At 57.9% G+C, this 27,812-nt stretch overlaps 9 protein-coding genes across 9 annotated transcripts; 2 read left to right on the top strand and 7 right to left on the bottom strand.

Moving 5' to 3' along the window:
* Positions 1–788: 788 nt before the first annotated feature.
* On the top strand, positions 789–2,610 carry BKCO1_5700048 (cyclopentanone-monooxygenase; the record flags this gene model as incomplete). Its single annotated transcript, XM_020277488.1, has 2 exons — positions 789–2,411; positions 2,482–2,610. 2 exons carry the CDS (start codon positions 789–791, stop codon positions 2,608–2,610), a joined length of 1,752 nt encoding a protein of 583 aa, XP_020126920.1.
* A 405-nt stretch (positions 2,611–3,015) lies between these two features.
* BKCO1_5700047 (galactosyl transferase gma12 mnn10 family protein) lies at positions 3,016–3,949 on the bottom strand (the record flags this gene model as incomplete). Its single annotated transcript, XM_020277487.1, has 2 exons — positions 3,016–3,853; positions 3,909–3,949. The coding sequence occupies 2 exons, from the start codon at positions 3,947–3,949 to the stop codon at positions 3,016–3,018; spliced, it is 879 nt and encodes a 292-aa protein (XP_020126911.1).
* A 1,583-nt stretch (positions 3,950–5,532) lies between these two features.
* On the bottom strand, positions 5,533–6,944 carry BKCO1_5700046 (pectin lyase-like protein; the record flags this gene model as incomplete). Its single annotated transcript, XM_020277486.1, has 3 exons — positions 5,533–6,183; positions 6,236–6,338; positions 6,406–6,944. 3 exons carry the CDS (start codon positions 6,942–6,944, stop codon positions 5,533–5,535), a joined length of 1,293 nt encoding a protein of 430 aa, XP_020126912.1.
* Positions 6,945–7,755: 811 nt separating this feature from the next.
* Positions 7,756–9,723, bottom strand: BKCO1_5700045 (tachykinin family protein; the record flags this gene model as incomplete). Its single annotated transcript, XM_020277485.1, has 4 exons — positions 7,756–8,766; positions 8,823–9,106; positions 9,182–9,220; positions 9,282–9,723. 4 exons carry the CDS (start codon positions 9,721–9,723, stop codon positions 7,756–7,758), a joined length of 1,776 nt encoding a protein of 591 aa, XP_020126913.1.
* A 1,261-nt stretch (positions 9,724–10,984) lies between these two features.
* BKCO1_5700044 (uncharacterized protein) lies at positions 10,985–12,285 on the top strand (the record flags this gene model as incomplete). Its single annotated transcript, XM_020277484.1, has 2 exons — positions 10,985–11,722; positions 11,803–12,285. The coding sequence occupies 2 exons, from the start codon at positions 10,985–10,987 to the stop codon at positions 12,283–12,285; spliced, it is 1,221 nt and encodes a 406-aa protein (XP_020126914.1).
* A 1,096-nt stretch (positions 12,286–13,381) lies between these two features.
* On the bottom strand, positions 13,382–14,926 carry BKCO1_5700043 (uncharacterized protein; the record flags this gene model as incomplete). Its single annotated transcript, XM_020277483.1, has 3 exons — positions 13,382–13,797; positions 13,946–14,480; positions 14,534–14,926. The coding sequence occupies 3 exons, from the start codon at positions 14,924–14,926 to the stop codon at positions 13,382–13,384; spliced, it is 1,344 nt and encodes a 447-aa protein (XP_020126915.1).
* A 2,292-nt stretch (positions 14,927–17,218) lies between these two features.
* BKCO1_5700042 (uncharacterized protein) lies at positions 17,219–18,001 on the bottom strand (the record flags this gene model as incomplete). The annotated part of the gene is made up of 1 exon (XM_020277482.1): positions 17,219–18,001. The coding sequence occupies one exon, from the start codon at positions 17,999–18,001 to the stop codon at positions 17,219–17,221; it is 783 nt and encodes a 260-aa protein (XP_020126916.1).
* Positions 18,002–19,841: 1,840 nt separating this feature from the next.
* BKCO1_5700041 (glycoside hydrolase family 16 protein) lies at positions 19,842–21,184 on the bottom strand (the record flags this gene model as incomplete). The annotated part of the gene is made up of 3 exons (XM_020277481.1): positions 19,842–20,528; positions 20,625–21,061; positions 21,145–21,184. The coding sequence occupies 3 exons, from the start codon at positions 21,182–21,184 to the stop codon at positions 19,842–19,844; spliced, it is 1,164 nt and encodes a 387-aa protein (XP_020126917.1).
* Positions 21,185–22,679: 1,495 nt separating this feature from the next.
* BKCO1_5700040 (cell division control protein) lies at positions 22,680–26,315 on the bottom strand (the record flags this gene model as incomplete). Its single annotated transcript, XM_020277480.1, has 5 exons — positions 22,680–22,707; positions 22,766–23,036; positions 23,093–23,309; positions 23,358–25,604; positions 25,659–26,315. 5 exons carry the CDS (start codon positions 26,313–26,315, stop codon positions 22,680–22,682), a joined length of 3,420 nt encoding a protein of 1,139 aa, XP_020126918.1.
* Positions 26,316–27,812: the final 1,497 nt, after the last annotated feature.

Genomic DNA, 27,812 nt, shown 5'->3' with positions numbered 1-27,812 from the left:
ACTACGGAGAATGAAAAGCGACATTGGCAAGATAAGCCGAGAGAGGGTAGGTGGAGAATTCAGCTGAGGAGTGGGGCCTACCAAGACTCTACCGTGTATTGGAGCCCTGCCTATCCTGGAGGGCGGCGGGCGGCCCGGCCTGCCGCTCCACCTCGCTTCGTCACTTCAACGTCTGGGATTCGTTATGTTGCTACATCCCTCCAGCGGACGAGGAGCTCGAGGCCACGTACAGGAGAGGAGGTTCAGCTATGCTGTTGCCTGGTGTTGCATTACCTGTCAAATATGACGCGTGATCAGCCAGAGTGTAAGCTCGAAGTTTAATCTTACTTACATACAATAGTGAGTGACATGGGTGTATGCCGGCCCGCATATGCGGGCTTACACTTGCCTATACCACCGCTTTCAAGCACTTGGCCGACGAGAAAGGAAGAAGGTCCGTTCACCATGGCATTGCAGCTGGGAGGGGGGGACGGAAAAGGGACTGATTGGTTGCATGGCAGGTGGTTCTGTGCCGGCCCCCAATTCATCGCCACCGGTTCAATACACAGCATTGCATACATTTTACACGTCGTTTGCACGTGCGAATCCTTCAGTAAGATACGGTGTTCCATCACTACGGAGCTTGCGTAGGGATATACGGCATATGTCTGGATAGTGCTCCACACGGCGCTTTGCTCTCAACACAACCACACCTCTTTCGTCTTTCGCCCTTCTCGTCAGCTCTCAGCACGCCACACGTACCAATCCACCCACACAAACACAACAGAAACGAAAGAAGAAAGAAAGAGATGGAAACCGTAACAGAGCTCGACGCGCTAATCGTCGGCGGCGGCTTCGGCGGCATGTGGCAGCTCTGGCGCCTGCGCTCCGAGGGCCACACGGTGCGGCTCGTCGAGAGCGGCAGCGACTTCGGGGGCGTCTGGCACTGGAACCGGTACCCGGGCGCGCGCGTCGACAGCCCCGTGCCCTTCTACGAGTTCTCGCGGCCGCGCGAGCTCTGGGAGTCGTGGGAGGGCTGGCGCGAGCGCTTCCCGGACCAGCCCCAGCTGCAGGCCTACTTCGCGCACGCGGACAAGGTGCTCGACCTGCGTCGCGACGCGCAGTTCGGGACCACGGTGACGGACGCGGTGTGGGACGACGAGACGAGTCGGTGGACGGTGCGGACGCAGCGGGCGGGCGAGGTGTTTAGGGTCAGGTTTCTGTTGCTGAATGTCGGGTTTGCGGCGAAGCGGTATATTCCTGGTTTCGAGGGGCTGGGGAAGTTCAAGGGCCGCTGGCTGCATCCGTCGTTCTGGCCCGAGGAAGGCATCGATTTGAAGGGCAAGCGCGTCGCCGTCGTCGGCACGGGGGCGACGGGCGTGCAGCTGGCGCAGGAGTTGAGCAAGACGGCCGCGCAGCTGACCGTCTTCCAGCGGACGCCGAACCTCGCGCTGCCCATGGGCCAGGAGCGCCTGCATCGCCGTATCGACGACTCCGAGAAGGGCCATGGCAGCGGCGACGACGACTCCGGCGACATGCACCCGCGCCTCCCCCCGCCGAAATCCGCCTACCCCTCCCTCTACGCCTCCCGCACTCAGTCCTTCCCCGGCTTCGACTACAACTTCCTCCCACGCCTCACCTTCTCCGACGACGCGGCCACCCGGCTCGCGACGTACGAGCGCCTCTGGCAGCACGGCGACTTCCGCTACTGGCTCGCCAACTACGCCGACATGCTCGCCGACCCGCGCGCCAACGCCGAGGCGTACGCCTTCTGGCGCGACAAGACGCGCGCCCGCATCGGGGACGAGCGGCTGAAGGAGAAGCTGGCGCCGACGCGGCAGCCGCACGCGTTCGGGTGCAAGCGCATCGCGCTCGAGGACGGCTACTTTGAGCTCTTCGAGCGGGACAACGTGCGGCTGGTGGACGTGCGGGAGACGCCGGTGGTGGAGGTGACGGAGAGGGGGATCCGCACGGCTGGCGGGGACGAAGGAGGAGGAGGGGAGGGGGCTGGCGCTGGCGGCGAGGAGCACGCCTTCGACTGCATCGTCTTCGCCACCGGCTACGACGCCCTGACCGGAGGCATCACGCAGATTGACATCCGTCGCCGTCGCAGCAGCAGCAGCAGCAGCAGCACTGCTGAACCCGGCGAGTCCGTCAAAGAGAAGTGGGACCGCGACGGCGCGCGCACGTATCTCGGCCTCGCCTGCGCGGGCTTCCCAAACATGTTCTTCACGTACGGGCCGCAGGCGCCGACGGCCTTCTGCAACGGGCCCACGTGCGCGGAGCTGCAGGGCGACTGGATCGCCGGTGTGATGCGGCACGTGCGGGAGGAAGGGCTGGAGAGCATCGAGGCGAGAAAGGAGAGCGAGGAGGAGTGGGTACGGCTGGTGGATGAGATTGCGGCGAAGACGCTGTTGCCCGAGACGAAGAGTGTGAGTGATGTTCCCCCCCGTTCTTCTCTCTCTTTCCCGCTGTGTGGGTTCGTGCTGACGTGCGTGGAAGTGGTATATGGGCGATAATATTCCGGGAAAGAAGAGGCAGCCTTTGCTGTATTTGGGCGGGGTGCAGACATACTATGCTCGCCTGACCGAGTGTGCTGCGGAGGGGTATTCTGGGTTTGAGCTCAAGTGATGGCTTTGGCGGAAAACTTCGTCTTCGTCGAAATGTCAACCCTTTGTGAATCGCCGGATTCATCGCATGCCTGCTCCAGCTCGTGAGCTGTGCCTGTAGATAGCTGGTTTTTCTCTGTTTAAATGCAAGCCAAAGCATCGCACGTTCACCAGATGATGAAAAATATCGTAACCCAATGATGCCACGATTGCAATGCACGTTCAATGTTGGCACTGCACCGTCAAATGATCAATTCTGAAATACAGACTTCGGTCGTTATAGCACTGAAGGCTCTAATAGCCAGTAATCTCCCCTCGATACCTTTGCAATGAGTTACCTGCCAATCAGTTCCTCCTGGTCGGTCCGATCGACCGCGAGCTGGGATGTATATTGGTAGAAGCGAGATGCTCAGGACGCGCCATCGCCTCAATCCTTATCCGCATAGTTTGTCCAAAACTCCTCAACCTCATCGGGATATGCTGTGCGCCAGAACTCGAGCATCCAATCGGGCGCATGCCTCTCGGCGATGGCAAGCCATTCCCTCATGATCATGCTCTTCTCGCCCCAGCCAGCCAAGTGGACGAGGAAGTCGCCGCGGCGTGTCTGGAACTTCTCGAGCTTGTCGTTGGCGTTGCCCGGGTACGAGTTGAACCAGCGCTGCGGGACGTACACGGCGCCGTCGCGGAACTTCTCCTCCTCGAGCAGCAGGGACATGGCGCTCTGCTCGGTGAAGCGCAGGTAGACGTCCGGGCGGTAGTACCGGAAGGCCAGGATGTTGCTGAACAGCTCGACCGCCCACGCGTCGACGCGCACGAAGAAGACGCCGTTGTTGAGCCCGTTCCAGTCCTTTGTCACCACCATGTGCACGTTCTTTAGGTCGTCGGGCGGCAGGAAGGCCTGCATCGGCACGCACGGGTTGAGCACGATGGTGTCGATGTCGACCCAGAGGAGCCACTGCAGCCGGCTTTCCGCGGGCTTCTGCAGCTCGTCCAGCAGGACGGAAAGGATGAAGGCGGGCTTGTTCCAGAGCCCCTCGACGAGCTCCTCGCGCAGCACGAGCGGCCGGATGCCGTGGATTTTGTTGTGGAGGTCATGTGTGCGGCGCGCCCGTTCGTACGTCGGCCGTATCTTCCCGTAGTGCGCAGTGCATTTTCCAATGCGCATGTTGGAGGGCGACGCGACAGAGTTGTTTGGGGCGGTTGCCTGGCATAGCTGTGCCTCATGCGGAAGCGGCTCTTCAACTGGCGGCGGCTGTGGAAGGTATCTGAGGTGATTGTCAGGACAACTGAAAAGCTGGGGGTATATTTTGAGCCACTGACTGGACCAGGGTGTGTCGGTTTCTATACAGTGATAGGCCCATAATTATGAAACCAAAGACTGCAAGAAGTGGGAGAAACCTCATGGCTAACGGAAGCCCCGGAGTACGTAAAATTGACAGTCGTTCGGCTTGCGAGACGAATGAGTGGAGTAGTCATTTCGCAAGGAGATGGATTGATCAGTGAGTTATTTACAAGAACCAGCGAGGCCGTTGCCAGGCAGCCTAACGAAGGGGAACAGCGGCGATGATTGTGCTTATTGGAGACTATTTTGCGTGGACACTGGTTGGGGCTATTCCGGTCCCGCTGAGTTTCCTTGACTTGTTGGATGGCTCAGGGTCCGCACTGTGATATTGTCGCCCTTCCTTCCACAAAGTACAGCGTGACCATCATGAGCAAGTCCTCAAGGGACAATTTTATATCATCAACAAAAGGCAATAAGCTCCATGCATTGCTAAAAACCTATGCGTTTGTAAGGTTGATCGAGTGCAATGGACAGCCCATCGTGTTGACAACCAATTTCAGTATCTAAATGGCAAGCGCACTTAGTATCACTAGTTGATTTCACACATCAATTCTAGGATTGAGTTTCATTGTACCAATATAATGAACTGATAACATGGCCGACGAAAGGTCTGATCAGAATCTGTCCGAAAGTAACAGGAGATGTCCACAATATCGCATCCAAAACTTTGCGCACAGGCTACCTCGCTCGTCCGGTCAGCACATCTCGATTTTGCAGACCTTTGCAGCTCTGAACAGCCTCGCTGAAGGGTTCGAGCGAGCACATCCGATACATATGTAGAAATTATTTTCGATAATACCAGCCAGGACGAGGAAGCAACCGTCGATACCGTTTTCCAACACAATGGAGTAGAAAAATGGATATCAGACGTTCGCAAGGCCTATGGAAAATTATAAATCTAAGGAAGTAGCAACATTGCTTCCTCCGTCGTAGCTTTTCTGATCACTCTCGTCATTGACTTGGCCGCCACAATCGTCTTTTGGCTTTGATGAATGTTCTAAGGCTGAGCCATGACCAGGTCAGCGGCCCCTCTGGGGATTCAAACGAGTAAAACAGCATTTTCAATGGGTCATGTTGTAATCTTCAACGGGAGACTGCCGTGGTTGTTAAGAAGAGACAAGTTGAAAATTCAGTGTCAGAATTCAGCCGAAAAATACTCCGTAAACATAGCAGAATCTTTGATGCAAGTCCAGTGATTGCATCTTTTATTCTCAGATTGCAATATTTCGCATTTATCAAATGTTTCGTAGGTCTGTGTGCGTGTGTAGATCTGTCGAAAGCCGTCTTGGTGTTTTCCTTTTTTTGGTGCCCGACAAATGAATTTAATCATGATCCACCCACTCACAAGACTTGCGCGCCCCTCACTTCTAGAACGAAATTTTATCCCTGAATTTGGGCTAGTCGCCATCAGGCAACGAAGGTCAAGCTTTGTACGACGTCCATAAGCTTACTCACATGCCGGACAGTACTAAAAAGATGCATCCTGGCCAGACTTTCCCAGCAAATGAAAGCAACTGCGCATTTCCATAGAGAAACAATATCCTTTTCATTCGTTTGGCAAAACCTTGAACTTTTCAAATCCCCTACTCATCCTCCTCTAAATCATCTATTATTCTCCTCCCACGGCTCCCCGGTGCAATTAAACCCAACCGGGCTCACCACATTCGAGCACAGCCAATTCGCCGGCTTCGTGCCATTGACCGTATCCAACAGCTCGATCCCCTCGGCCGCGATGCCCGTGCACGGACTCTTCCCACTGCACTGAATCGCCACATTCACATCGCTCGTCGTGGTGCCCGTCCAGTTCCTCAAGACCATATCCCTGATGTTGAACTCGCTCGTGTCGCAGCCGCCGGTGGCGCCGTTGTAGCTGGTGCACTGGGTGGCGGCGAAGACGCCGGAGGCGTTGATGAAAGAAAAGTTCTCAAACGTCATGTTGGCGGCGAAGCCGAGGCCGCCGCCGCCGCCGTTGGGCGGGTAGCCGGTCGAGTTGCCGGTCCAGGTCTTGATGTAGACGCCGTAGCGCATGTTGTTGACGACGATGTTGCGGGCGGTGACGTTCTCGATGGTCTCGTACACGCCGTCGTACTGGCCGATGCTGCCGATGGCGACGCCGAGCCCCGTGTGGAACTCGCAGTCCTCGATCAGGATGTTGGTGCTGTTGGCCTTCATGGAGATGGAGTCGTCGCCGTTGTCGACGATCCAGTTGCGGAAGGTGATGTTGTTGGCGTAGACCGTGTCGGCGCCGTCGGTCTGTTTGGTTTTAGTTTTGCATTTTTGCTGGCGGGAGAAGCGGGACACTTACGTTGAGGGAGGAAAAGTCAAAGCCGACAGCTTGCTTGGTATCGGTGCTGTTGATGTATATGTCCTCCAGGAGGATGTTTTCCGAGTGGATGACTGTCATTGTCCTGAATTGCCGTCAATCTCAGCGATCTGTCTGTCATGGTGGAGACGGGGGTCGGTGCGGGTACTCACCACATCTGACTCTGGACGAAACGGGTACCCAAAAAGACGCTGTCCTTGGTGCCGGTGATGGTGATGGCATGCGGGCGTCCCTTGTAGTTGTTGGTGCCGTTGACGAAGTCGTACCACACCTGGCCGTTTCCGTCGAGAGTGCCGTATCCGTTGCCGTCCCAGCGCACGTTGTCTCCACCGAACAGCCAGGCACTGCTCTGGTTCTGGTAGCCGACGGGGAGAGAAGCGTTGAGCCAGTACGGGATGTTCTTGTCCCAGAGCAGCGTTCCCTGGATGTCGACATCCACGTTGCTGAGGCCGGTCGTGTTCATCACCGACTTGACCGTGTAGGTCTCGTTCAGGAAGACGATCTTGCCGCGGTTTTCAGCATCATTGTGTCCGCACTTGCGGAACGCGGCGATGATTGCCGGCGCCGAATCAGTGCCGTTGGGGCCGGGCTGGACGACGCAGGCGTTGTCGGCGGGCGAAGCCCCCGGGATGGACTGGGAGAAAACAAATGCGGGCACATTGAGTGCCGCAAAAAGCGTCTTGCCGAGCATGATGGGAAAAACGACAGGGGCAGCCTACGTCCAGCTGGACACAGCACGCCGGCGCGACATTTTGCTTTATAGCAGAAGACTCGGGGCAATTGGCACCGCCCGATGGCACCCTATGGCGTCACTGGGGATTGGACTGTGGGGTACCCGGAAGTTTGCATGTTGATCTCGGCTTGTACTCGGCTTGCCGACTCCACAATGCGGAGACGACGACTGGAGTGTTATTTTCCCGTGCCGTTTAACGGCGAGATGCACGGAGCTGACCAGACTCGGATGGAACCGGTCCCCGTCGCTAATCCGCCCCAACACGCCCTCTAGGCCCAGACGAGCTCCTCAGAACGACGAAGAGGCGGATAAGCATCGAGGCGTCTCCAGCCGGGGGATCGGCGTACGGTAGAGCGGCAGGAGGCCTTGGGTGGGGCCCCGCGGCGTTTTGTCGTCCGGAGCTATTGCCGACAGATCAGATCCCATGCCCGGAACCGCAACATCGCCGCCATTCTGCCGCTCCGGATTTCCTGTTATGCAGGCACATCCGGTCCATGCCGATGTTTCCTCCAAGCACTCGTACTGATGCGGCGAAATTCGGCGCCGACAGGGCCGACGTTGGGCCTGCGAACGAGGCACCGGTATCCACAGCCCTTGCAATTTTCTCTCGCAGCCGGCCCGTCGACACTCACCGACTCCCACCAGTGCTGGCTGGTCTTGGTGGCGTCCACTCGCTCGGACCTCGGGCGTATATTGGCATCAGCACTTCCTGCTTGATCAGGCACTCACTGGATACCAGTCGCGTCCAGACCTGCAACATCACAAAGCCTCAACTTTGAAATTGACTGTACTCGGACGACTCCCTGTGTACGTACATATGCCACAGCACCCCGCACGGCCCGCGACAGAAGCCGTCCACCCACGGGAACCGCTTCAACACGTCGGCCAAGTCCTCCTCGCTGCGCAGCACCCCCACCGCGTCCATGGTCTCGAGCACGCGCTCGACGTACCACATGGCCACCGACATGGCCCCCTTGACGTCGCCTTGCTGCTGCGACGACACGCCCCACCCGACGAACAGCACCCACAGCAGGCTGTCCGCCGACCCCGTCGTCTCCACCCACCGCTCGACCAGCTCGGCGCGGTCCGGCACCGCGTCGTCGAGGATTTCGCGCAGGCGCCCGACGAAGACGAAGTGCGCCGCCATCTCGCGCGGGCCCGGGTTGAGCGCCGCCCAGACGTACATCTGCGCCGACTGCAGCACCGCGTCGAAGACCGTGTCCACGCTGACGACGTTGTCGACGAGGGACGCGGGTGAGCCCTGCAGCGCGTGGTGCTGCAGCACCAGCCGCTGCTGGTGCAGCTGTCGCCGCCGCACCATCTCCTCCAGCAGCCGGTGCTCGACGTCGTCCAGGGCGGCGGCCACGGCCTTGCCGCGGAACAGCGTGCTGCCGATGCTGACCTCGTGCAGCTCGCGCAGGATGGTGCCGAGCTCGGCGTAGTAGTAGTAGTCGTCGGCCTCGGTGCCGAGGACGTCGTCATCCTCGTCGTCCTCGTCGTCGTCGACGCCCACTTTGTCTTCGCTGAAGACACGCGGCAGCAGCGCCATGGAGCGGCGGTGGGCGTCGCGGGCCATTTCTTCGAGCTGCGCGGGCAGCGGGAAGCGGGGCAGCGGCGGCAGGGTCGGGGCGCAGGCGTTGGCGGCGCAGCAGAGGAACTCGATCCACTTAATGGTGCGCTGGGCCAGGTGTGAGAAGGTGAAGATGCCGCCGCGGGCGGCGACGAGGGCGAGCATGCCGTTCATGTGGCTCTCGGCCTCGGCCCAGTGGCCGATGAAGACCTGAGGTTACACAGCGTTGGCCAAGCCGGTTTGGGTCAGGATGCAGGCAGACTCACCTCCACGACGCTCAGGCCGCCAACGGTGGCGACGAACGAGTCGGTGATGGGGGTATCGGAGCCCTCCTTGGGCATGCCTTCGCGCACGGCGCGGATGGTGGCCGTCAGGTACTTGCTCGCGGTCATGCTGAGGTGGTCGGCGCTGGTGGCGAGGTTCTGCAGGATGTCGTAGACGAAGAGGGTGATGTAGTAGCCGGCGGGCTCGCCGTAGCAGAGATGGTACTCGGTGTTGTTCCACTCGACGCGCTCGCGCTTGTACCGGTTGCGGTCGCAGACGAAGACATCTGGCGGGGGGGCGTCAGCAATCACGTGCGCGGGCAGGAGATCAGGAGAGCAGGAGAGCGGGCGACGAGACGAACCGTCGGTCATGGGCGTCGGGCCGGGGTAGTTCTCAAAGACTGGAGGGCAGGAGCAGCGGGTCAGCAAGCGGCGGCAGGGCGGCGGGCGTGGCAAGCGCACAGTATCGCATGGCTTCATGCAGGCGGGGACTGCCCTCGATCGGGAGCACGTCGAAAGGATCAATAAGGTGGGTGTCGATGTCCGAGATGATGCCGGGCGGGCAATGCGGGGGCAGCGGGGGCAGCGGTCGCGACTGCGCGGCATGATCCTCGTCGTCCTTCGCGCGGCTCTTGCGCTTGCGCTCGCTGGTGACCAGCATGACATGGCTCTTGAGCTCCTGGGTCGAGCGGTCGTAGCGCAGGGCCTGGCGGTGGGTGCGGTGCGGGCCATGGACCTCGACGAAGAGGAAGCGCGACGAGCCGGCGGCGGCGGCGGCTGGCTCAGGGCCGGGCTGGCGGGCATGCGGCTGGGCGGCACAGCGGTAGGGCACGATGTTGAAGCCGGGCCTGGTGCTGCTGCGCGTCTTGTGGCGGGACATTCTCGACACGGAGGTGTGGGACATTGGGATGGGATGGCACGATGGGAACAGCAGAGCGCCACCTAGGCAGATATGGAAGCGGCGGGGCCTTGTTCCGTTCATATGAAGGGCGCGGTGCGTTGCGTTGCAGTCGCCACGGGCAGCTGTAAAGAGGATCCCCGCCCCGTGCGCGCTGAGTCCCACTTCCCGCCCGCGCAGCCCGCGCAGCCCAGGGAGCCCAGGCAGCCCAGGCAGCCCAGGCAGCCCAGACAGCCCAGGGCGGCCGCGACTGCCAATGCGCCTGGCACAGTAATGGCACGCCCGCAACCCGCGGCTGCGGCGCCGCTGGCTCGTTCCGCGAGGCGTGCGGCAGCCTAGATCGCTGCAGGCGCCCGCGATCCTTCCCCCCTGAGAGGATGATTAGAATTCGTTGAGCAGCCCCGGCGAAGCTCCAGTCAAGCCCGCGGCCCGAAGCGAGTCGCGCGCACGTGCCCGCCGCCGGTGGCATGCTTTCTCGCGCTGCCGGACTTCTATCTTTATCCAGCAGTTCAACGGGCCGCTTCCAGCAACGATCGCCCCTCAGCGCCTGCCCGCACCTGCCCGCACCGCATTGTGTCGCACCCAGCATATTGCTCTATCCGCTCCCCTGGGACAACACCCACGAGTCGCTGCCGCCCGCCGAGGACCCCGTTTGTAACGCTCAATGCCTTCCCTGCGCGCCAAGGCCATCGACCGTCCATGCTGTACGCTATGCTCCTACTCAGTCTCACAGCATAGCCAACTTGTCGTCAGGCTCACCCGTCATATATATGTATATATGATGTCTATTCGTAAACCTTACCACATCCGGCCTGTGTAACCAATTCTCCGCACTCGTACTACGTCGGCCCTTATTAGCGAGTCGTCGAGAACTTGTCCTGTCGTCCGGTCGAGCCGGTCTACTTTGCCGATTCCCCAAACTCCCTTCTCCGTCTACCAGTCTTCATGTAAATCAGACTTCCCCGCCTCCTAACCCATACAAGTACTGCTGCTCAACTCCGACGAGTATTGGACAGACGGGAGCATCGCAGTCAAGCAAATCTCTCGCCTGGTTGGTAATGTCATGACTGAAAACATGCAGCTGTCAACAGCTCTCGATGCAAGCGGCGGTGTTGACGAGTCACGTCGTCACCGATAGCTGCATGTCTCGGAGTCTATACAATAGTCCAGCTTTCTCGTACTCGTCATAGCGGTACCGCTCCGCACTCGCTTCCACCGCCTCCACTCTTCATTTCCGACTATCTGTTACTTCTCTCAACTCCCCGGCATGATAGGCACACTCGTGCCGTCATGGTGGAAATTCTACGAAGTGACGCCCGCCGAGTTGGCCGTCGTCAGTATCGAGTGGGGATTCACGCTCGGATGGACGATATTCGCCACCGGGACGGCCATGAAACAGACGCTACACATCTGGAGACGCAAAAAACGCATCACCATGTATATCGTAATGATCTGGGCCGAGCTGGTTGCTAGCTCCATCATCGGCTTCTTTGGTTGGTTTTACATGATGGGCATGATTCCGCCAAGGCAAGGCCAAGATCGAAGCACCCTGACAGAAGAATGCGCTTCACTAACACAATCCCCCTGGGCCGTTTCTCGGGGACGAGTTCAATGCAGCTTCGAGTTCTTCTTCTTCGTGCTCTTCTTCTGGGTGATCCAAATTCAAGTCATCCTGCAGATCATAGTCAACCGCGTGGGGCTGCTCCTTCCCGACAAGCACCAAGTACGCAACATAAAGTGGTGCGTCGCCGGCTACGTGGGCATAATCAACGTCAGCGTCTTCTGCATCTGGCTGCCCGCCCAGCTCCAGCGCTCCACCACCTACGTCCACCTCAACCACATCTGGGACCCCGTCACCAAAGCTCTCTTCCTACTCCTCGACGCCGCCCTCAACTGCTACTTCCTATATATAATCCGCCGCGACCTTATCGCAAACGGTTTGCGCAAGTATATAACTTTATTCCGGGCTAACGCCGGCCTAGCCATGGTTTCCGTCTTCATGGACGTATGTTTACCCCTCAACTACTTTTTTCTCCCTTTCTTTTCCTTTCCTCCATACTGAGATATAGAGGCCAAAACGAGTAGATCGCCATAATCCTGTCCATGCTCTCCAAAAACCCCTTCGTCTACGTGCAATTCCACCCCCTCGCCTACCTGGTCAAACTCTCCATCGAAATGTCCCTCGCCGACCTCATCGCCAAACTCGTCCGTGCCGCCGCCGCCGCCTCCTCCATCACCACCTCCTCGCCTCTCTCCAACACTCTCACCGTCGACAACTGCGCTACTACTACTACCACCACCACCACTACCGTTGCCGCTGCTGACGACTGGAGGCCGCCGGAGAGGGAGCTGAAGCAATCATGTGATCGGGGTCGCCAGCTGATCAACGGCGGCGCAGCAGCAGCAGAAGCCGACGATGGCGGTGGATCGTCCTCCTTCAAAACCATCGGGAGAGTGGATTTTGTGATTGGGAGGGAGGACCACGTTGCTGGCGACGCAGGGGAAGGTGACGAGGTAGCGGCGGATGGTGGATGGAGAGGCCAAGAAGGGCAGAGTACGGATGTTTGATGACTTCGTTTTGCGCGTCGTGTCGGGAAGAGGATGGGGGCACACACGGGTGGATGCTGAAGAGTAATGGCCCTGATTAATTGGTTTGCATGCAATGGTTGACGATATATGTACGTATAGTGGGGGGAACCGACTGTTTGGAACGAGAACGGGAAAGTAATTGGCACGAGACATCGCTCAAGAAAAATCGAGCTCATCAACAATGGACCTTGGTACCGTGTTTTTTTTCTTTCTGCATTGGTTTTCTATCCTATGGGATGTCCTTAGTAACACAAGCGTTTCCCATGACTTCTTCGACAAGGAGGGGCGATTCGTGGTAGCCGCTATATCAAGCTCGCAGCATGACCTTCTCCGTCAGCTTGGAGGTGTGCGCGTGCATCAAATCTCGGATCCAATGTTCCTGAGATGAGACGCTCGATAATCCTCTCCTAATCAGGGCTGGATGGATCCCCGCCACCGATCCCATACAAGCAATGAACCCACAATACGGATCCTGACGATCATATCAGAATCCAAAACAAATCTTGTGACCATCACTTCCTCCTGCATTTACAAAGATACTCACGCCAACTATCACAAGTGAACCAAAAAACGAAAGAAAGTCTCAGTGGTGTTCGTACTGGAGGACGAGCTACAAAAAAAAAAAAAAATGAGGCGAATGATCAAGATCAATATGCCAGTACTCCCGTTGTCCCTCCTGTCTGCAACTATTCTATTGAATTGAGAGGGAAAGCTCTTGTTCCATACAATATAGATGGAGGTGAGGTTATGAGCAGAAAGACCATATAAGAGCGAAAACAAGCGACTCGCATCATGGCAACACATACACCATCTAGTCGCTGCTAAGGGGGAAAAAAGAAACTGGGTTTCAAGAGGCAGCGCGTGCCAATGTCATTAATCGAGAGCAGTCATAACAGCCTCGTCATTACGTCTGTCCAACAATCGAAACCTCCCATTCCAAAAACCAGGAATGGACAGTCAAGAAAAAGAGAAGAGACATGCAGCGCGAGCAGTCTTCCCTCTCTTACCAATTCCGTTCAAGTTTCCCCGTTGAATTTTACCTCGTTAGTCATCGTCCTCCTGTTTCTCCTTCCTTTCACGGCAACACACCCTTTCCAACAACCCACTCTTCGTCGTCCTCTCCTCCCTCCATCCACTTCACTGTTTTACTCTCCGGCTTGTGGATGCGCACGCACCACAAGAACCAATCCTCCAACGGCATCAAGTTCAGCAACACACCGTTGCCCGTCCACGCCAATCCGCACACGATCGCGCCGGCGACGGCGTCGAGGATGAAGTGGTTGGCAGTAGCGACGATGGCGACGAGAATGGTCAGCGGGTAGGCGACGCCGACGACGATGCTCAGCGTGCGGCGCAGGCTTGGCAGGCGCAAGCTGAGGCTGTTGGTGAGGCGGATGGACAGCCCGCGGCGCTGGTGCGGCGGCAGCGGGATGGTGAGGATGGTGAGGCCGATGAGCAGCGAGTAGCCGAAGTGTAGGGACGGCATGGCGGCTACGACGAATCGGGAAGGCGAGCGACGCCAAGATGTTAGTCAATGACTCGCACAGGACAGGCACGACAGTCGCCCGAAAGGGACAGGATAAAAAAAATAAAACTGGCGGTGCCGGGAAGGTAGCTCTTTTGTCTGGGATTTGCTTACCGTATTGGTTGCAGAACTTGTTCTGCGTCCAGACGCTGCTTTCACCCCCTTCGCCGTGAACGGTGTCGACAAAGCCGAACTTGCGGGCCTCGTCACCAACCGGCCCCTTGACGTTTTTGTCGCTGAGCAGGCGTGGGGGCATGCACGGCCAGAGCGTGAAGACGATGAAGGCAATCAGGTTGCAGACGGCCATGGTGCGTCTCCTGGCTTCATAGAGGGCAGGTCCAGCAGGGCTACCCTCGATGCTGCCGGCGGGCTTGCCGAGCTGGCGCTCGTTCAAGCGGTTGCGGGTGGTGGTGAAGTAATACAGCCAGACGAGGAAAAGGATGGTGCCTGGGATGTGAATGAAGGAGTAGATGCGGTTGATCCAGGTCATAAGCGTGGGGTACTGTAAGAAGAAGTGCTGCACGGGCAGCTCCCAGAAGATGTGCAGCTTCTGCTCGATGTGGATGAGTTGCAGCGCATGCTTGCGGGCGACATTGACAGTATCCTCGACCAGCGTCAGTGCCGTGAACGCGCGGCCCAATTGGTAGACCTGCAAGGTGTTAGTGACCCCGCTGTATGCAAGAGTGGGGACGAAAGACATACCCAGTAGATCAGAGCCCAGTACCAAGCTTCAACCAGGAACGGGAACTTTTGCAGTAAGCGGCTGAGGAACCGATCCTGGAAGACACGCGTGTTTGGCGACGTCACTGTGGTTCGGAATCCCAGCAGGCGCAGCTCACGTTGCCGCCGCTTGGGCTGCTTGTCGGCGGACAGCAGAGAGGGCGAGCTGGCGCGCGGGGAGAGAAGACCGTCGGCGTCCGTGGGGCTCTCAAAGCCCGACTCGATGCTGTCTGGCGAGCCGCTGCGTACATGCTTGCTGCGGCGGTGGGGCCGGGATGAGGCGAAGAGGCGATAGTCCGGGTTGCGATTCAGCCAGGTGCCGCCGAACAGAAGGCTGACAACAACAAGCGGTTCGATAAAGGCGCCCGCGCCCATGGTTCCAGAGGTACGATGTCGAGGGAAGTTGCTTCAAGTAGGAAGATGTCGACCAGAGGGTAGGCGAATAGGATGCTTGGGTTAGCCACACTCGAGCTGGGATGGGCGGTTCCGCGTGAGGCTCGGGAGGTGGCGTCGGCTGGAGCAGCTGCCGGTAGGGGAGACAAAGGCACGCGACAGCAGGCACGACGCGCAGGAGAGCGGGAGATAAAGAACCCCCCAGGGCAGGCGCCTCGTGGGAGCTAAGTAGTACAGGCTTGGTGGGTCGGGGACGGAGGATTCTCAGCGGGCGCTGGCATATCACCTACGACACTTCTCACCAGTGGCATAGCGACGGCAGCGCCAGGCAGCCGACAGTCCGGACAAGGATGCGTCATCTCTCAATCTTCATGAGGTCGGGCTCGGCGACTCTGCTCGTCTAGCGGCGCCTGGCCGGCAGCGGATGGGGCTGGCCCGGATGGACTCGCACGAGAAGCCGGTGACTTGACTGAAGCAGCGCTGGATGCGAGGCAGCGGGCGCTGTCGTTGGCCGGTGGAGCGGCACACGACCAGCGTAGGCCAGTCCTTGCCGGCGGGCACGCGGTCAGCCACCCACGCCCCGGCCGCTGCCGGATGTGTCGGTACGCCGCCAAGCACGCCGGGGCCACCCAGGTCGCACAAAAAAACGGACGCGCAGCCGATGCCTGAGCTGCTGTGCGCAAGGCAAGGCGCTTGCTGCTCTAGTGCTGTGTGTGCTGCAGCGCTGCAGACGAGAGCGCGAGCACGCGGCGTCGTGCGCGGCAGTTGCAGAGGAGAAAGAGCGAGCACGCGGCGTCGTGTGTGGCAGCTGCAGAGTCGAGCCTGCCCTACGAGCACCCAGGCCGAAGCCTTGCAAGCGCCCGCGCCAGTACTTAGTGGCTGCCCCGCCGCAGCACCATCCGCCAGAGCTTGACAACACCATCGCTCTTTTCCCAATCCAGCCCCGCCTCGCTGCACCGCTGACCTAATTCTACTTCCATCAGCCTGATCCTTCGCTCCCGGCGTCCACTGCTGGGAGCTTGTCGTCAGTCGCACCGCGCCTCCGGACATGACAAAGCGACGTGCAACAAAGCCACTGTCGCCGTCAGCCTATTCACGCCGAACCCGCTCGCCTGCCGGCCCAATTATCAGTCCGAGATGGATTCCTGGATCCGTCACGTCAGCCTGGTCCGGTTCGGGCGTCGGAGACGTCGGCTTCCGGCTCTAGCAATCTCCGACTCCCACTCGTGTAGCTGTACGTAGCGGAAACGCAAGCAGAGACGCAAGCGGTGGACCGCGCCGAGTAAGCTTAACCTCAGGTCGAGGACGCAGGTGGCGCCTAGCGCTACAAAACACACCGCCGAACATTTTCACCTGAAGTCTCCGCTGCTTAGCGCCAACACCTGGCTTATCGCGGGCTTTAGCGGTGCCGCTTCCCGAGCGTGGTCTCGAAAGAAAGCGGGAAGCACATGTGCGGCGCATCTAGTCCGAATACGACTACGATCGTCATCATGCTATTCGTCCAAATGCAGACCCTTCCGCGCCTTGCCGGAACACTCGCAAATGCTTTCTCCGCACAACGCAGTGAGATCAGATACACGTGGGTATCTGCTTTGGCACCTTGTGTGCACGAACCCGAGCCCGGCACAAATGGTCGTGGTGCAAGAGTAACCCACTCGCAGGCCACTTGCCTGCCCCGATTCGCCGGCTGCTCCATCATGCCGTGACTTGACTGTTTCACACCGATTTTTCGGGATTATTGTGAACGCAGGTACAGGCGATTAAGCTGGCATAAGCAGAAGGCCAAGAGTATGGCCGACGGCATACGGGCAGCATCTTATCATCCAGCCATATTCAGCATCCGTCAACCCAAGCAAAATTCAGAGAGTGTTTATCTTCGACATGATTCGAATGCCATATCCAACCCAGCATCTTCTCCATGACCTGCACCCCGGATCCCACCGGCCCGCAACCCCTCACGCCATAGACCCTGATCCTGATCTCACCCGCCCCGTCTCCCGCCACTCCGTTTCGGCCGGAACGGCCAGTCCATTCAGTCTGATGTGGTCTGGTCGGGCCATCCAGCTTCGGACCGTGCTCGCATCATCATACCACGAACATAATCCCCCTTTCACCCGAATCTTCGCTCTCTACGTCCATACAACCAAAACACTTCACACTTCTGCAACCCCAACGCCCATTGTCTTGAAACCGAGCACTTCAACTTTCTTCACCACCACACTTCTAATTGGAAGAAAGAACGTATAAATAGGAGAACATACCCGACCCTCCCAGTCATACCCCCATATTGCCCACCACCATCACCGCCCCCATCACCCACCACAACCAAACAATTCCTCCGACCACCACCCCCTTCACTCCACCGCTACCCTTCTTCTCCTCCCCACCAGCAGCAGCCCCCGTCGTGGCGGCATCATCAACATGCACCCGCCCGCTCCCCGCCGACGGCAACTGGTCCGGCACCGCCGCCCACGTCTGCGTGTAGACGGCCTGCGCGTACCCCAGCGTCGCCCCCGCGGCGTCGGTTTGTGCCCGCCAGACGGTGGTGAGCCAGGTGTTTTGTCCTGCTGCTCCGGCTGCTGCGCCACCTAGGGGGTTGGTGGTGGCTGGGATGGCGGCGGTGGCTGGGGAGGAGGAAGTGGTGGTGGTGGTTGTGGTTGGAAGAAGGGCGGGGTTGGTGGGTGATGTTGAAGTCGACGAGGAAGTGGTGAGTGCGGAGTTGACACTGGTGGTGGCTGTTGCCGCTGTGGATGCTGTTGTTGTTGTCAAAGTCGTTGGGAGCAGCGGTAAGGTGGTCGAAGAGGAAGAATGAGAGGTGGATATGGATACGGCAGTCTGCGCGGTGGTCGCGGTGGTGGCAGCGAGGAGGCTCGCTGCTGCGGTTGTCGCTGCTTCTGCTTCTGCCGCGGTGTTGGTAAGAGAGGTGACGCTCGTGGCTGCGGTAGGAGCTTGGCGGAGTTCGAGGCCGGCCACGTCTGTGGCAGGAGTACCCGCTGGAAAGACGATTGCGGCAAGTGCCCCGGAGACCAGGATGGCGGAAGTGGTGAAGGTGCGCATTGTGCTGGATGTATTACGACTATGCTGAGCCCTTTGCGTATCGTGGTTGTAGATGAAGTTGACCCGCGGCTATGTGACCGGACGGGATTGTGATGATGAAAGGTGGACCCCCAATGGATCAATGGAGTTCGTGGATGCCTGAATGCGTTGAAAAAAGACTGTTGAGGATTGATGTATGTCCCTGAAGGTGTGAATTTATAGATGGCTTTCCGTGCTGACAGGAACAATATCGTGAGGTTGGGTTCAAAGTAGGAAGTCCGGTAGGCTTTCTTTGCCGCTAAGACAAGTACGACTGAACAAAAAACTAACAGGCTGGTAACAGCCGACGACTGTGTCTCGGTCTCACAGACCGAAGTCAACGAGCGTAGTGATTGTGAAGGAGAGAATGACTGTTGCGCGAACCGCTTCAGAAGCCTCGGTCGTGGCCTTCTAGTAAGCAGTGAACACCCGACGTCTCGTTCAGAAAGAAAGGAGAATTGTGAGCACTCAAGATTACTGTGTCAAAGAAAGGAGAATTGGAAGTGAAGAAAAAAAAAGAGATCGTCGGGCATTCGCTACCGTCTTCACTCCTCTGGAGACTCAGTCTAGCCCAGCCCAGTCCCAGCCACGGAAGCGCAGAAAAGCCGGGTGGGCCCGCATAGTATTGCATGTAGTAGCAATCTCCTACCTGCATTCACTATCGACCACTTGAGGCCGATCAGCTCCCTATCGCCCGACAAAAGGGGGAACAAGTACATTGTATAGGTTCTGTGGCACCGGCGCCATTCCCGCTTCGGCACCATTGGCGCATGTGAGAAAGCTCGCCGAAAAACGCTACCTCCTTCACTCTCAGCCATTGGAAGCGACAGCATGAAGCGACATTTTCATGCGTCCCACCCAGCACGATGCGAACAAGTAAGAAAGAACCTCGCTGCTGCGGCCACTCACGAGTCTGAAATGCTCCGGTGACACTCCCTCCCCCCTGATCACTCACTCGCCAATCGGGCAGAAGAGTGCGCCACATCCACCAAAACCATCAATGCCAGCGTCTCGCTAATGCAAGTCTTCTATCGCTACCGTCTTCCCCGCACCCAATCATCACTCTGCGGCTTGCAGCAAGCTAGTTAACCGCCCGCGCGGCTGAGAAAAGCGAGAGAAAAAGAAAAATTTCGGATGATCCGACTAGGTCCGAACTTCAGATCTGTCCTTTTGGGATCGGTAATACTGCATTCCTGTCGAAGAATGAGAACTTCCACGATCATGTGGAAGATATGTAGGTACATTCCATGCCACAGAACCCCTTAATCGGCGAAAAATCAGTCACCACGGTCGGGTGTGAACAGGAAATGCCAAACGACCTTGATCCGTGTAGAGAACTGGCCTGGCGGGCTTTCCAATGGAGGAACAGGAGGAAAGGGATGAACGGAGGACCACACAGCAACTAAGAATTACAGTGAATAAATATCTATACTTCCGAAGTGGCTACGAACAGCTAAGAAACCGGGTGTGGTAGAAGATGAAGGGGTATAAGATGTAGTACATCAACTGTACGCCCACGACGGTGTGAAGAAGGGTAAACAGAACAAAAGAAAGCAACGTCCCCTAAGTAAAAGTTGAGCAAACCAAGCGAACCGGGCTAAGAAAGGAAAAAGTGCCCCGAACCATCCATAGTCCGTCCAAGGGAAGAAAGTCCAAAAGAGAGAGGGAGGAGAAGAAAAGAAAAAGTAGCCCAGCCATGAAAGTCGCAAAACCCCAACTCACGCTCCAAAGACACTACCAACTCCCAGAATTGCGCCAGCCTTCCAAAGCCCCAAAAAACGCCCTATTAATTGCCCCAACTTGATGATCTGTAACGACCACCCTATGCAATACCCACCACGGTCATGACCGAAGCGAAGGCCATGCCGGCCGCCAACTTCATCCACCCAACAGCAGGTCCTCCTCCACCCTCATTCCTGTTCCGCCATCCGTCAAACACCGTCTGATTAACCGAATCTTGCGGGTCATCGGAAAAGAAGAACGTCCTCGCCGTCCTATTAGCGTCGGGCCCCTGGTTATCCGGCGGCGACGTCTGGTTCGGGATCTGGCAGACCGTGGCATTATCACCGGCGGCGGCGGCGGCGGCACAGCGCAAGGAGTAGTCCTTCTGGCGCTGGGGGTCGCTCGAGTTGAAGTAGGCCTTGACGTACGACACGGTCATGGTCGCGTCCTGCGCGGGGGGGCCGGCCGACCACAGCGCGTCGCCGTTGGACCAGTGGTTGAGGACGAGGTGGCCCGGGCTGTTGGGCAGCTCGATCGTCATGTCCTTGAGCCACGTGCCGTCGGCGTAGAACGACACGCGGTCCGACACCCAGTCGAAGCGGTACTCGTGGAACGCGCGGTCCGGCCGGAACGGCAGCGGGTAGACGTCGTAGTTGGGCGTGTGCGAGGCGTCGTATCCCGCCGCGGCCGACTGCGGCGATTGCAGGACGAGGTTGACGAGGTTGGACGAGGCGTTGAGCTGCTTGGACAGGAACTCGACGTCGATTTCTTGCGTGTCGTTCCGGAACTGCGCGCCGTCATGCTGGTCAGTTCAACTGAAACCCTTCTAAAACAAGATTGAACATAGAAACGAGAAAAAATAAGGAGGGCCGCAGACTCATACCCAAAAGAAAGCCCCGCAGGTCCCCGGAACCCCAGTCATCTTCATCGCGACCCGAAAGCTGCCATACAGCATGTCCGTCCTCGCGGCGACGATCTCCCCAATCGGCACCATGTCGTCGACCGGCCGCGAACGCACCATCAGCTGCAACCCGGCATCGGTTCCCGCCTCGGTCGCCTCGCCCGCCCAGTCCCACGGGTTCTTCAGCGGGTTCGCCACCACGTTCTCCAGCAGCGCCATCTTGCCGTACGTGCCGCGCGCCAGCGCCGGCGTGACGTTGTACACCTGCGGCACCCAGCCGATGTTGTTGTTGGCGCCGTCGCTGTTGTTGGCGACGTCGTCGATGTGCAGGAAGTCCGTCTCCATCAGGTCCGTCCAGACCGTGTGCTCCGCGTCCGTCGTCTTGTTGACCGAGTAGCCGCACTCGCATCGTGCCGTGACTGCGAGGTCGTCGTTGCGCGTCAGCGGTTGCGGGATCTGGATGACACTGTGTCGGGGTGGGCTGGATGCGTGAATTGCTCACCAAGAGAAGGTAGGAGGAAAGCCAGCAGCAGTAAAGCCATTGGTGAAGGAACGCGGCCCGCCATGTTCGGATGCTGAAGGAGAGTCTGGATGGCGAATTGGACTGGAGATTGCGCTGTAGGCCAAGCGTTGCGTGGTCAAGTCTTGGTGAAGATTGTCTCTTTGCTGGGTGGAAATAGGAGTGCACGCGGATAGGGAAGGAAAGCGCTATATGCTGGTGCAGATGCCCTCGTGGTGACGCTCAGCGGACACCGGGCGCGACCCTGTGGCAATGCTGCGGTTTCTCTATATGGAAACTGATACAAAGCGAAACAAGTGACATGCAGAAAGGAAGGCGGAAAGAGCAGAGTTGAATCACCATGGAGCACACATTATGATGAGAGACGCCGATCCGCTGGCACTCGACTGTAGAAAGGCGGGGAAAGGGAGCGAGTGCTTGTCTGGCAGGGCGGTGGGCCCTATTGAGATAAGGAGAGAATTTGGACAGCGACTTGGAGAGTGCGTTGCACAACATACGCGCATGAATGGCGGCCGGCGAATGAGACGAGCTGTCATAGCGGCAAGGGTGCCCTTAGTCGGTCGCACTTACCAGCCCCGCATCGTGGTATGGCGCGCAAGTGGGTTGTTCCTGGCGTGGCATCTGGGGTTCCGCCGACGGCGATGGTCAAACAGACAACCGCAGGAGTACTTCATAAGCCCAAGCCATTGGCCGCCGGACCTTGGCCAAGCACGCCAATGGCACGGCAGCGCTGATAGGAAGCCCCGGGTGATTTCTGCCGGCTTCGCTTCTGGAGTCGTACAAGATCCATCACGAGCCAAGACTCGTAATATCGAGCAGCATGCTGGTGACACATGGCCCTTGATGCTTCTTCGTCCCCGGAACCACCCAACCTCTTGCACAAGGCTGCCGAATTGTAGTCTCCCTCGCCGCGGGACTGTGCTGCTCGCGTGGCCTGGAGTGTTTGCCTCTCGTGGCGGGCGGCCAAACGCTGCACATCACGGATGAGCACACAACAACTCATTGGACTTGCTCTTGACCTCTCAATTTCATTATCGACCTGAAGTAAAAGGCTCGAGATTACGGTCGCTGTCTGGCTGATATTATCGTACTTGGCAAAGCTGGCGCTTAACGGCAACTGGCTGTTCGTAGACGGAGTATGATTCAGCGCCTTCCCCCCCATGTGCTCCCTCCTCCGCACATCCTCTCCAACAGGCGACTAACATCCAGATACACACGTCAGATTCCCGCATGTCCGTTCTCCTTCCACAACCCTTCGTGCATGCCGTTCCTTTCGTTATGCCGTGGATGAAAAGATGCCATCACCGGAAAAGCTGGAATGGCAAAAAATGCGAAGCGGAACTCCATCGAATAGTGTAGGCAGCAAAGTATAGCGGCACCTTCGGACACCTGACAAACGCCGCCCAGAAAACAGCCTTTCCGTAAAAACGTAGATTCCCGCGAGCGATGTATGGGCGACCAGCCGACCGCCGCCTCCGTGGCCATGCGCAGCAAGAAAAATGCTTCAAGGGGTATCATCATAGGAATCCGGACTCAGATAGAAGTCTACGTGGCCTTGTTAGTTCTCCCTCCTATTACCGTGTTGCGCTGCTGTCGGACTGACCTTGCGATCTTCTCATCCTCACGCTCACGGGGTTCGACAGCCAAACTCATGTCGTACATCTCGTGCACGTCACCCGCTGACTGCATGTTGGTCAAGATGTAATCTTGCAGCTCCGGCACCGGCTGCAGCGGGTATGGCACGTTCTGGTACTGCTGGATGTCCCGGATCACCTCTGCCGTCTTCGCGCGCTTGGCAAAGTTGATGAGGTTGGTCTTCTTGATAAGAGACGGAATACCGTCTTCGATGAAAGTCAAATCGGTGAGATACACACCTGGACCAATGTTAGAGAATCGATTCGACTGCGTACACGGCCTGTGATATACTTACCGAAGAAGGGAATACAAGGCGGGTTGGCTTTGTGCAAAGTATCTCTGTACTCGGCGAAGTTCTTTGTGCTTCCCATGAGCCTGCGCATGTTTTCGAGAGTGGTCATGGTCCTGGCATTGACCGAACCCCACGTCCTGTTGAGACGGTGGATCGGTGCCGTACCGAGCGCAGAGATGATCGACGTAAGCGTCGAGAAATTATTCAACAAGCGGCATTTCTGTAATCGTTAGTGTCTTGCTCAGGGAGACGGAATTCAAATACTTACATCAGCCACAGAGACGAAATGCTTGATGACCACCACGCGTCGCTTGACGTCTGATTGGGTGAGAATCATTTGGGCAACCCAATTTGTGAGTTGGTTGGAGTGCAGAATCAGAGCCTTGACATTCGAGGCCGGATCTGCTTCGCCTGGCGCCAGCTTCTTTTGCCAAGTCTTGTTCAAACATTCGGTTGGCTTGATCTTGCCGTACAGCCTTGACTCGATGATGGTGAGTTGTCGAGCAAATTCGGTGGCGTCGATGTCGAGGAACTTGAGTTTCTTCATGTGCTTCGGCAAGATTGGTTGAGGGGTGGAGGTGTTTAGGGTGAGGACGAGACGCTTGGTTGGAGCATCCTGGCCTCTGGCACGCTGTTCGACGGCAGTCATCAGAGGAGCTGCTCCAGGAGTGCTTGTGGTCGCAACATGGTCCTTCGCGAAGGCGTACACCCGCTGAATGAGTGCTTGCGCTTCCTCGTCGTTGCCCTCCATCCAGTAGTTGTCGAACCAACTCTTGAGAATGTTGACGACACGGAAGCGGATGGGCTTCTGCTTCTTGTCCACCCAAAGCTGATAATCCTCCCTGGACAGACCAGCGGGCGGTTGGATGCTCCAGCGCTTGACCAACATATCAAACAGCTCGCTAGCAGTGGTAAAAGAGCGGTAGGTGAGGAGGAATGTGTTGTTGAAAGGTGAATCGAGCCTGTCGTGACGAGTGAGTTGCTCGACAAGGCCGGCGAGTGTGCCACCCTTGAGCTGCGCTGGAGTGCTCTTGAGATCGTACGAAATCTCGCCTTCGTGGTCCAATTGAAGGAACTCGGGGATCTCCTCTGGAACCGCCTGCGGCAAAACAGGTGCGGGCACTTCTCCAAAGAACTTCTTGAGCTTGGAGTTGTTTCCTCCGCTGTGCATCTCCAGAGGGTCATCTCCAAGTGGGGACCTGCTGAACTGGGTCGAAGGCTTTCGCTGATAGGTGTTGTACAGATCCATGTCAGTGTGGCGCTTGCTACTGATGGAGGATGGGCTGTCTTCCATGGGCATGAGGTCGGAGAGCAGCTGAAGAGCAAAGTACAGCTTGGAAGTGTTCGACTCAAGGTCCCGCGAAACGATACGGACGTTTTTCAAGCGCTCCTCCAACGAGTCTCCACGGTTGTCTGCCCATTCATCTCCTAGGGGTGCAGCAACAGCTTGGCAAGTGAGGATGAGCTCCGAGATCATGTCATAAACCTTTTGCTTTGCCACGCTGAAGTCTGCGATTTGGGGGTTTTGGAATGTCGAACCAATGGGTGCCAGATTGATGGATTCGACCGTAGCGATCCAGGGACGGTAAATTTCCAGAACCTTGGAAGCGGCTTTGCATACGCGCTCACCGGTTTTTTGGTGAACGGCTTCAGTGATCACCTTTTCTTCTACGACCAAGCGCTCATCCAGCTTTCTGATACTTGCGACAATGAGCCTCTTGAGATCATCTAGTCTCTCAACAAGTTTATCGTCCAACCGGGCGCTCGGCTCCTCGAAATCGTCCTGGTCTATGAAAGACATGGGGTTCATTGGGTCATGGGTGCTGAGACCATTGTTTTGCCAGTTGCCTCCGTTGTAGCTATTCACGACGAAACCCGGGATCAAGCGTGGGATGTCTTCACCGCGCTGCTGGCGAGCTACTTCGACAAAACCGTAGACCCCGTTCAGGACGCCGTCTGCCTCTTTCAAGCACTTGGAGTATGAGTCCGCTGGAGGCCAGTCTGCTCCTGCAATGTGCGAGGAGAGCACGAGCTTGGAGAACCTGGACATTGTTTCCCGGAAGTGAGGATAGAGAGCCTTGTTGGTGGAGATAATTGAAGGGTTTCCAGAGTGGTTATCAGTGGTTCCCGATCCTGCGGCGAGCAGCAATCGCAGATGGTCCGAAATGTCCTCCGCTCTCTTCACAAACTCTGAGCGATCACCGTTGTTGATTGCTTGCCGATACCGCTCTACAGACCTGCGCATGTCCTCGACCATACGATTCCATGTCAGAGGAACAGCTTGTGCGTCGTCGAAGAACTGCTTGGAAACGGCGGATGTGAGAGGCGCTCCAATTGAGTTATTCGCATAGGAAGACATGGTAGAGCCCAACGGCGGACCGAGTCCTGAGAAGCCCGTCTCGTTGGCGTGTTCGTGAAGGTCGGATCGAGAACGTGTTAGTCCAGAGGCATTGCTCATGGAGTCCATGGATGTGGCAGGAGAAATCCCGTTGGAAGCCAAGGACCGTCGGCGCTGCTGGTAAACTAATTAGCAACAAGGTTGCACATGTGCAACTGCACTAAAACTTACTAGTGAACTGTGAGATCCAGCCATGCCAGAGGGTCCCTCGACGTCTGACGCGGAGTTTTCGTCGTCGGTGTCGCCATTGTACATATGCCATCCTCCCGCCATGAGCTCAGGAGGTGGCCGACTGCTCTCGGGCATGTTCACGTTGGTGCGGTCTCTCGGTCCGTTTTCCGACAAAGACGACGGCGTCTCAAGTGGGAGTTCCATGGTGCTCACGCCAGTGAGTGTGTTGAAGTAGAACAGCCTCCCGTCGGGCGTGGCCTGGGGGATCCAGAATGCAGCCTCCTCCTCCTTATCCGTCTCGGTGCCCTCCATGGGCAGCTGGGTATTTCCTCCATCGTCGTCGGTATCTGAAGCCTCCGAGTAGCTGCCCAAGTCCTGCGAACCGTCCAAAGTGCCGACGTCCCCTTCGTCGGCGCTGCTCTCAGCATCGCGGGTCTCGTCCTTGGGCTGTGCGACCACGGCGCAGTAATTGCTGGGGAACCAGCCGCGGACACCGTTGATGACGCCGTCCCACCAGCCGCTCTCGAGCTGCGTGATGACCTGTATTATATCCCCCTGGTGGAAGCTCAAGCTGGTGCGGTCGTCGGCGTCGTAGTCGTACAGGGCGCGTACGTACAGCCCCCCTGGCGGGGCCAACGTACCCGAGTATCCGTTCATAGTGATTTCAGCCAGCGCAGCGCTGGCGGTCGCAGTGGTCGCGGGTGTCGCGGCGCTCTCGCAGCAGCTCCGACAGCCTCTCCCTGATGCCCCTCTCTCGTCCTAGCAGTCGGACCGAGCCGGAGAGCCGCGACGGGGGTGTCGGCGAGCTTCCAAGTGCGCGCGGTGGTGAGCGTGTCGGGGCAGCGACAGGCGGCTGTCAGCACGTTGAGTGGGAGTCAAAGGCCAGCTGGGCCAAGCGAAACAGCACCTCCGGAGGCGTCCAGAGCATGGGCTCGTGGGGGGTCGGGCGTCTAGCGGCACCACATGAGCGCGCAGCGTCGGCTCACGGTGCAATGGGGCGCTCGTGGGAACAAAGCAAGAGGCACAGTAGCAGGGCAGGGCGTCGTCGCAGTCGTCTCGCGGGGGTCGCCGTGCGGTGGGAGGCGCGGGTGCGGGTGCTGGTGGTGTTGCGGCCGCTTCATTCAGGGTTCTCGCCCGACGAGGCCAGATCACGTGCGCGACGCGGGCCCTGCGCTGGAGATCGCAGCGAAAAATGCCGCTCAAGCCTCTGCTCTCCACTTCTTTATAAAGGCAATACGCCCCCCAACGGCCCACGCCCAGTGCGGCGCGTCTTATTGGCATTGGCGCTGCATATCTGCCCTCGGGCTCTGCATAACTGCCCGCACAAGCACCCCGAAGCGTCGCCATGTCACCTGTCCAAAGCGGCGGACAAAGCAACTTGCCAATGGCCATGTTGAGTCAGGCCTCGCCTGCCGCCCGCCTGCTGCCTGAGGGCTGCTTCTCCCGCAACGCTTCCCAAACTCAATCCGACGCGCACCGCTGCCGACATGGCCTGATTGCTGCTGCTAATGCCGCGTGCATACCGCCGATCAGCGCTTCTGCCCCCGTCCAACACGTGGACTAAGCTTGCGGAGAAATCTAGGGCATGAAGATCCCTCCCCAGTGCCCGTTATCTGGGAAATCTACCACCCCACTGCCGATTTGTCATAGGAGCTTGACAGCTATTGACGCAACAACGCCGCCCGCGCTGGCTGGCAGGGACCGCCCGCTTCAGGCACCACGAATACCTTGTCGCCACAAGCATCCAACTACGCAGCTGCCACGGAGGCGTGTGGCTGCGGGACGAAAAGTTGGTCTGCGAACTTGGCAATAGGCTTTCCACAGACATCAGTATGCAGCCTTGCGCAACGGCAAATCCGCTGTTCATGCAGCCCTATGGCTTGTCAGTGTACTGTAAGGAGACTCTCGGACCAGGATCTTGCACATCATGCCGCTAGATAGCTCCTCCCTCAGTTTCCGCTGCAGCCACGCCCACAGACAAAGCCTGGGCGCATCATAAGCGGAAAGCTCACCCATCAACGTGCCGATCCGATACGCGATTCCGTGGAATATTATCCCACGTTCTTCTGTGGACCATAATAATCACGATCGTAGAAGGGTTCAAGACATTGCCGCTCGCTACCGCTGGCCAGAGATCGAGCAGGCGATTGATGA

The sequence above is a fragment of the Diplodia corticola genome, assembly GCF_001883845.1.
Source record: "Diplodia corticola strain CBS 112549 chromosome Unknown scaffold57, whole genome shotgun sequence".
NCBI classification, from domain to species: domain Eukaryota; kingdom Fungi; phylum Ascomycota; class Dothideomycetes; order Botryosphaeriales; family Botryosphaeriaceae; genus Diplodia; species Diplodia corticola.
The sequence above is the reverse complement of the archived record's forward strand: the minus strand, read 5'-3'. Positions and strand labels throughout refer to the sequence as shown.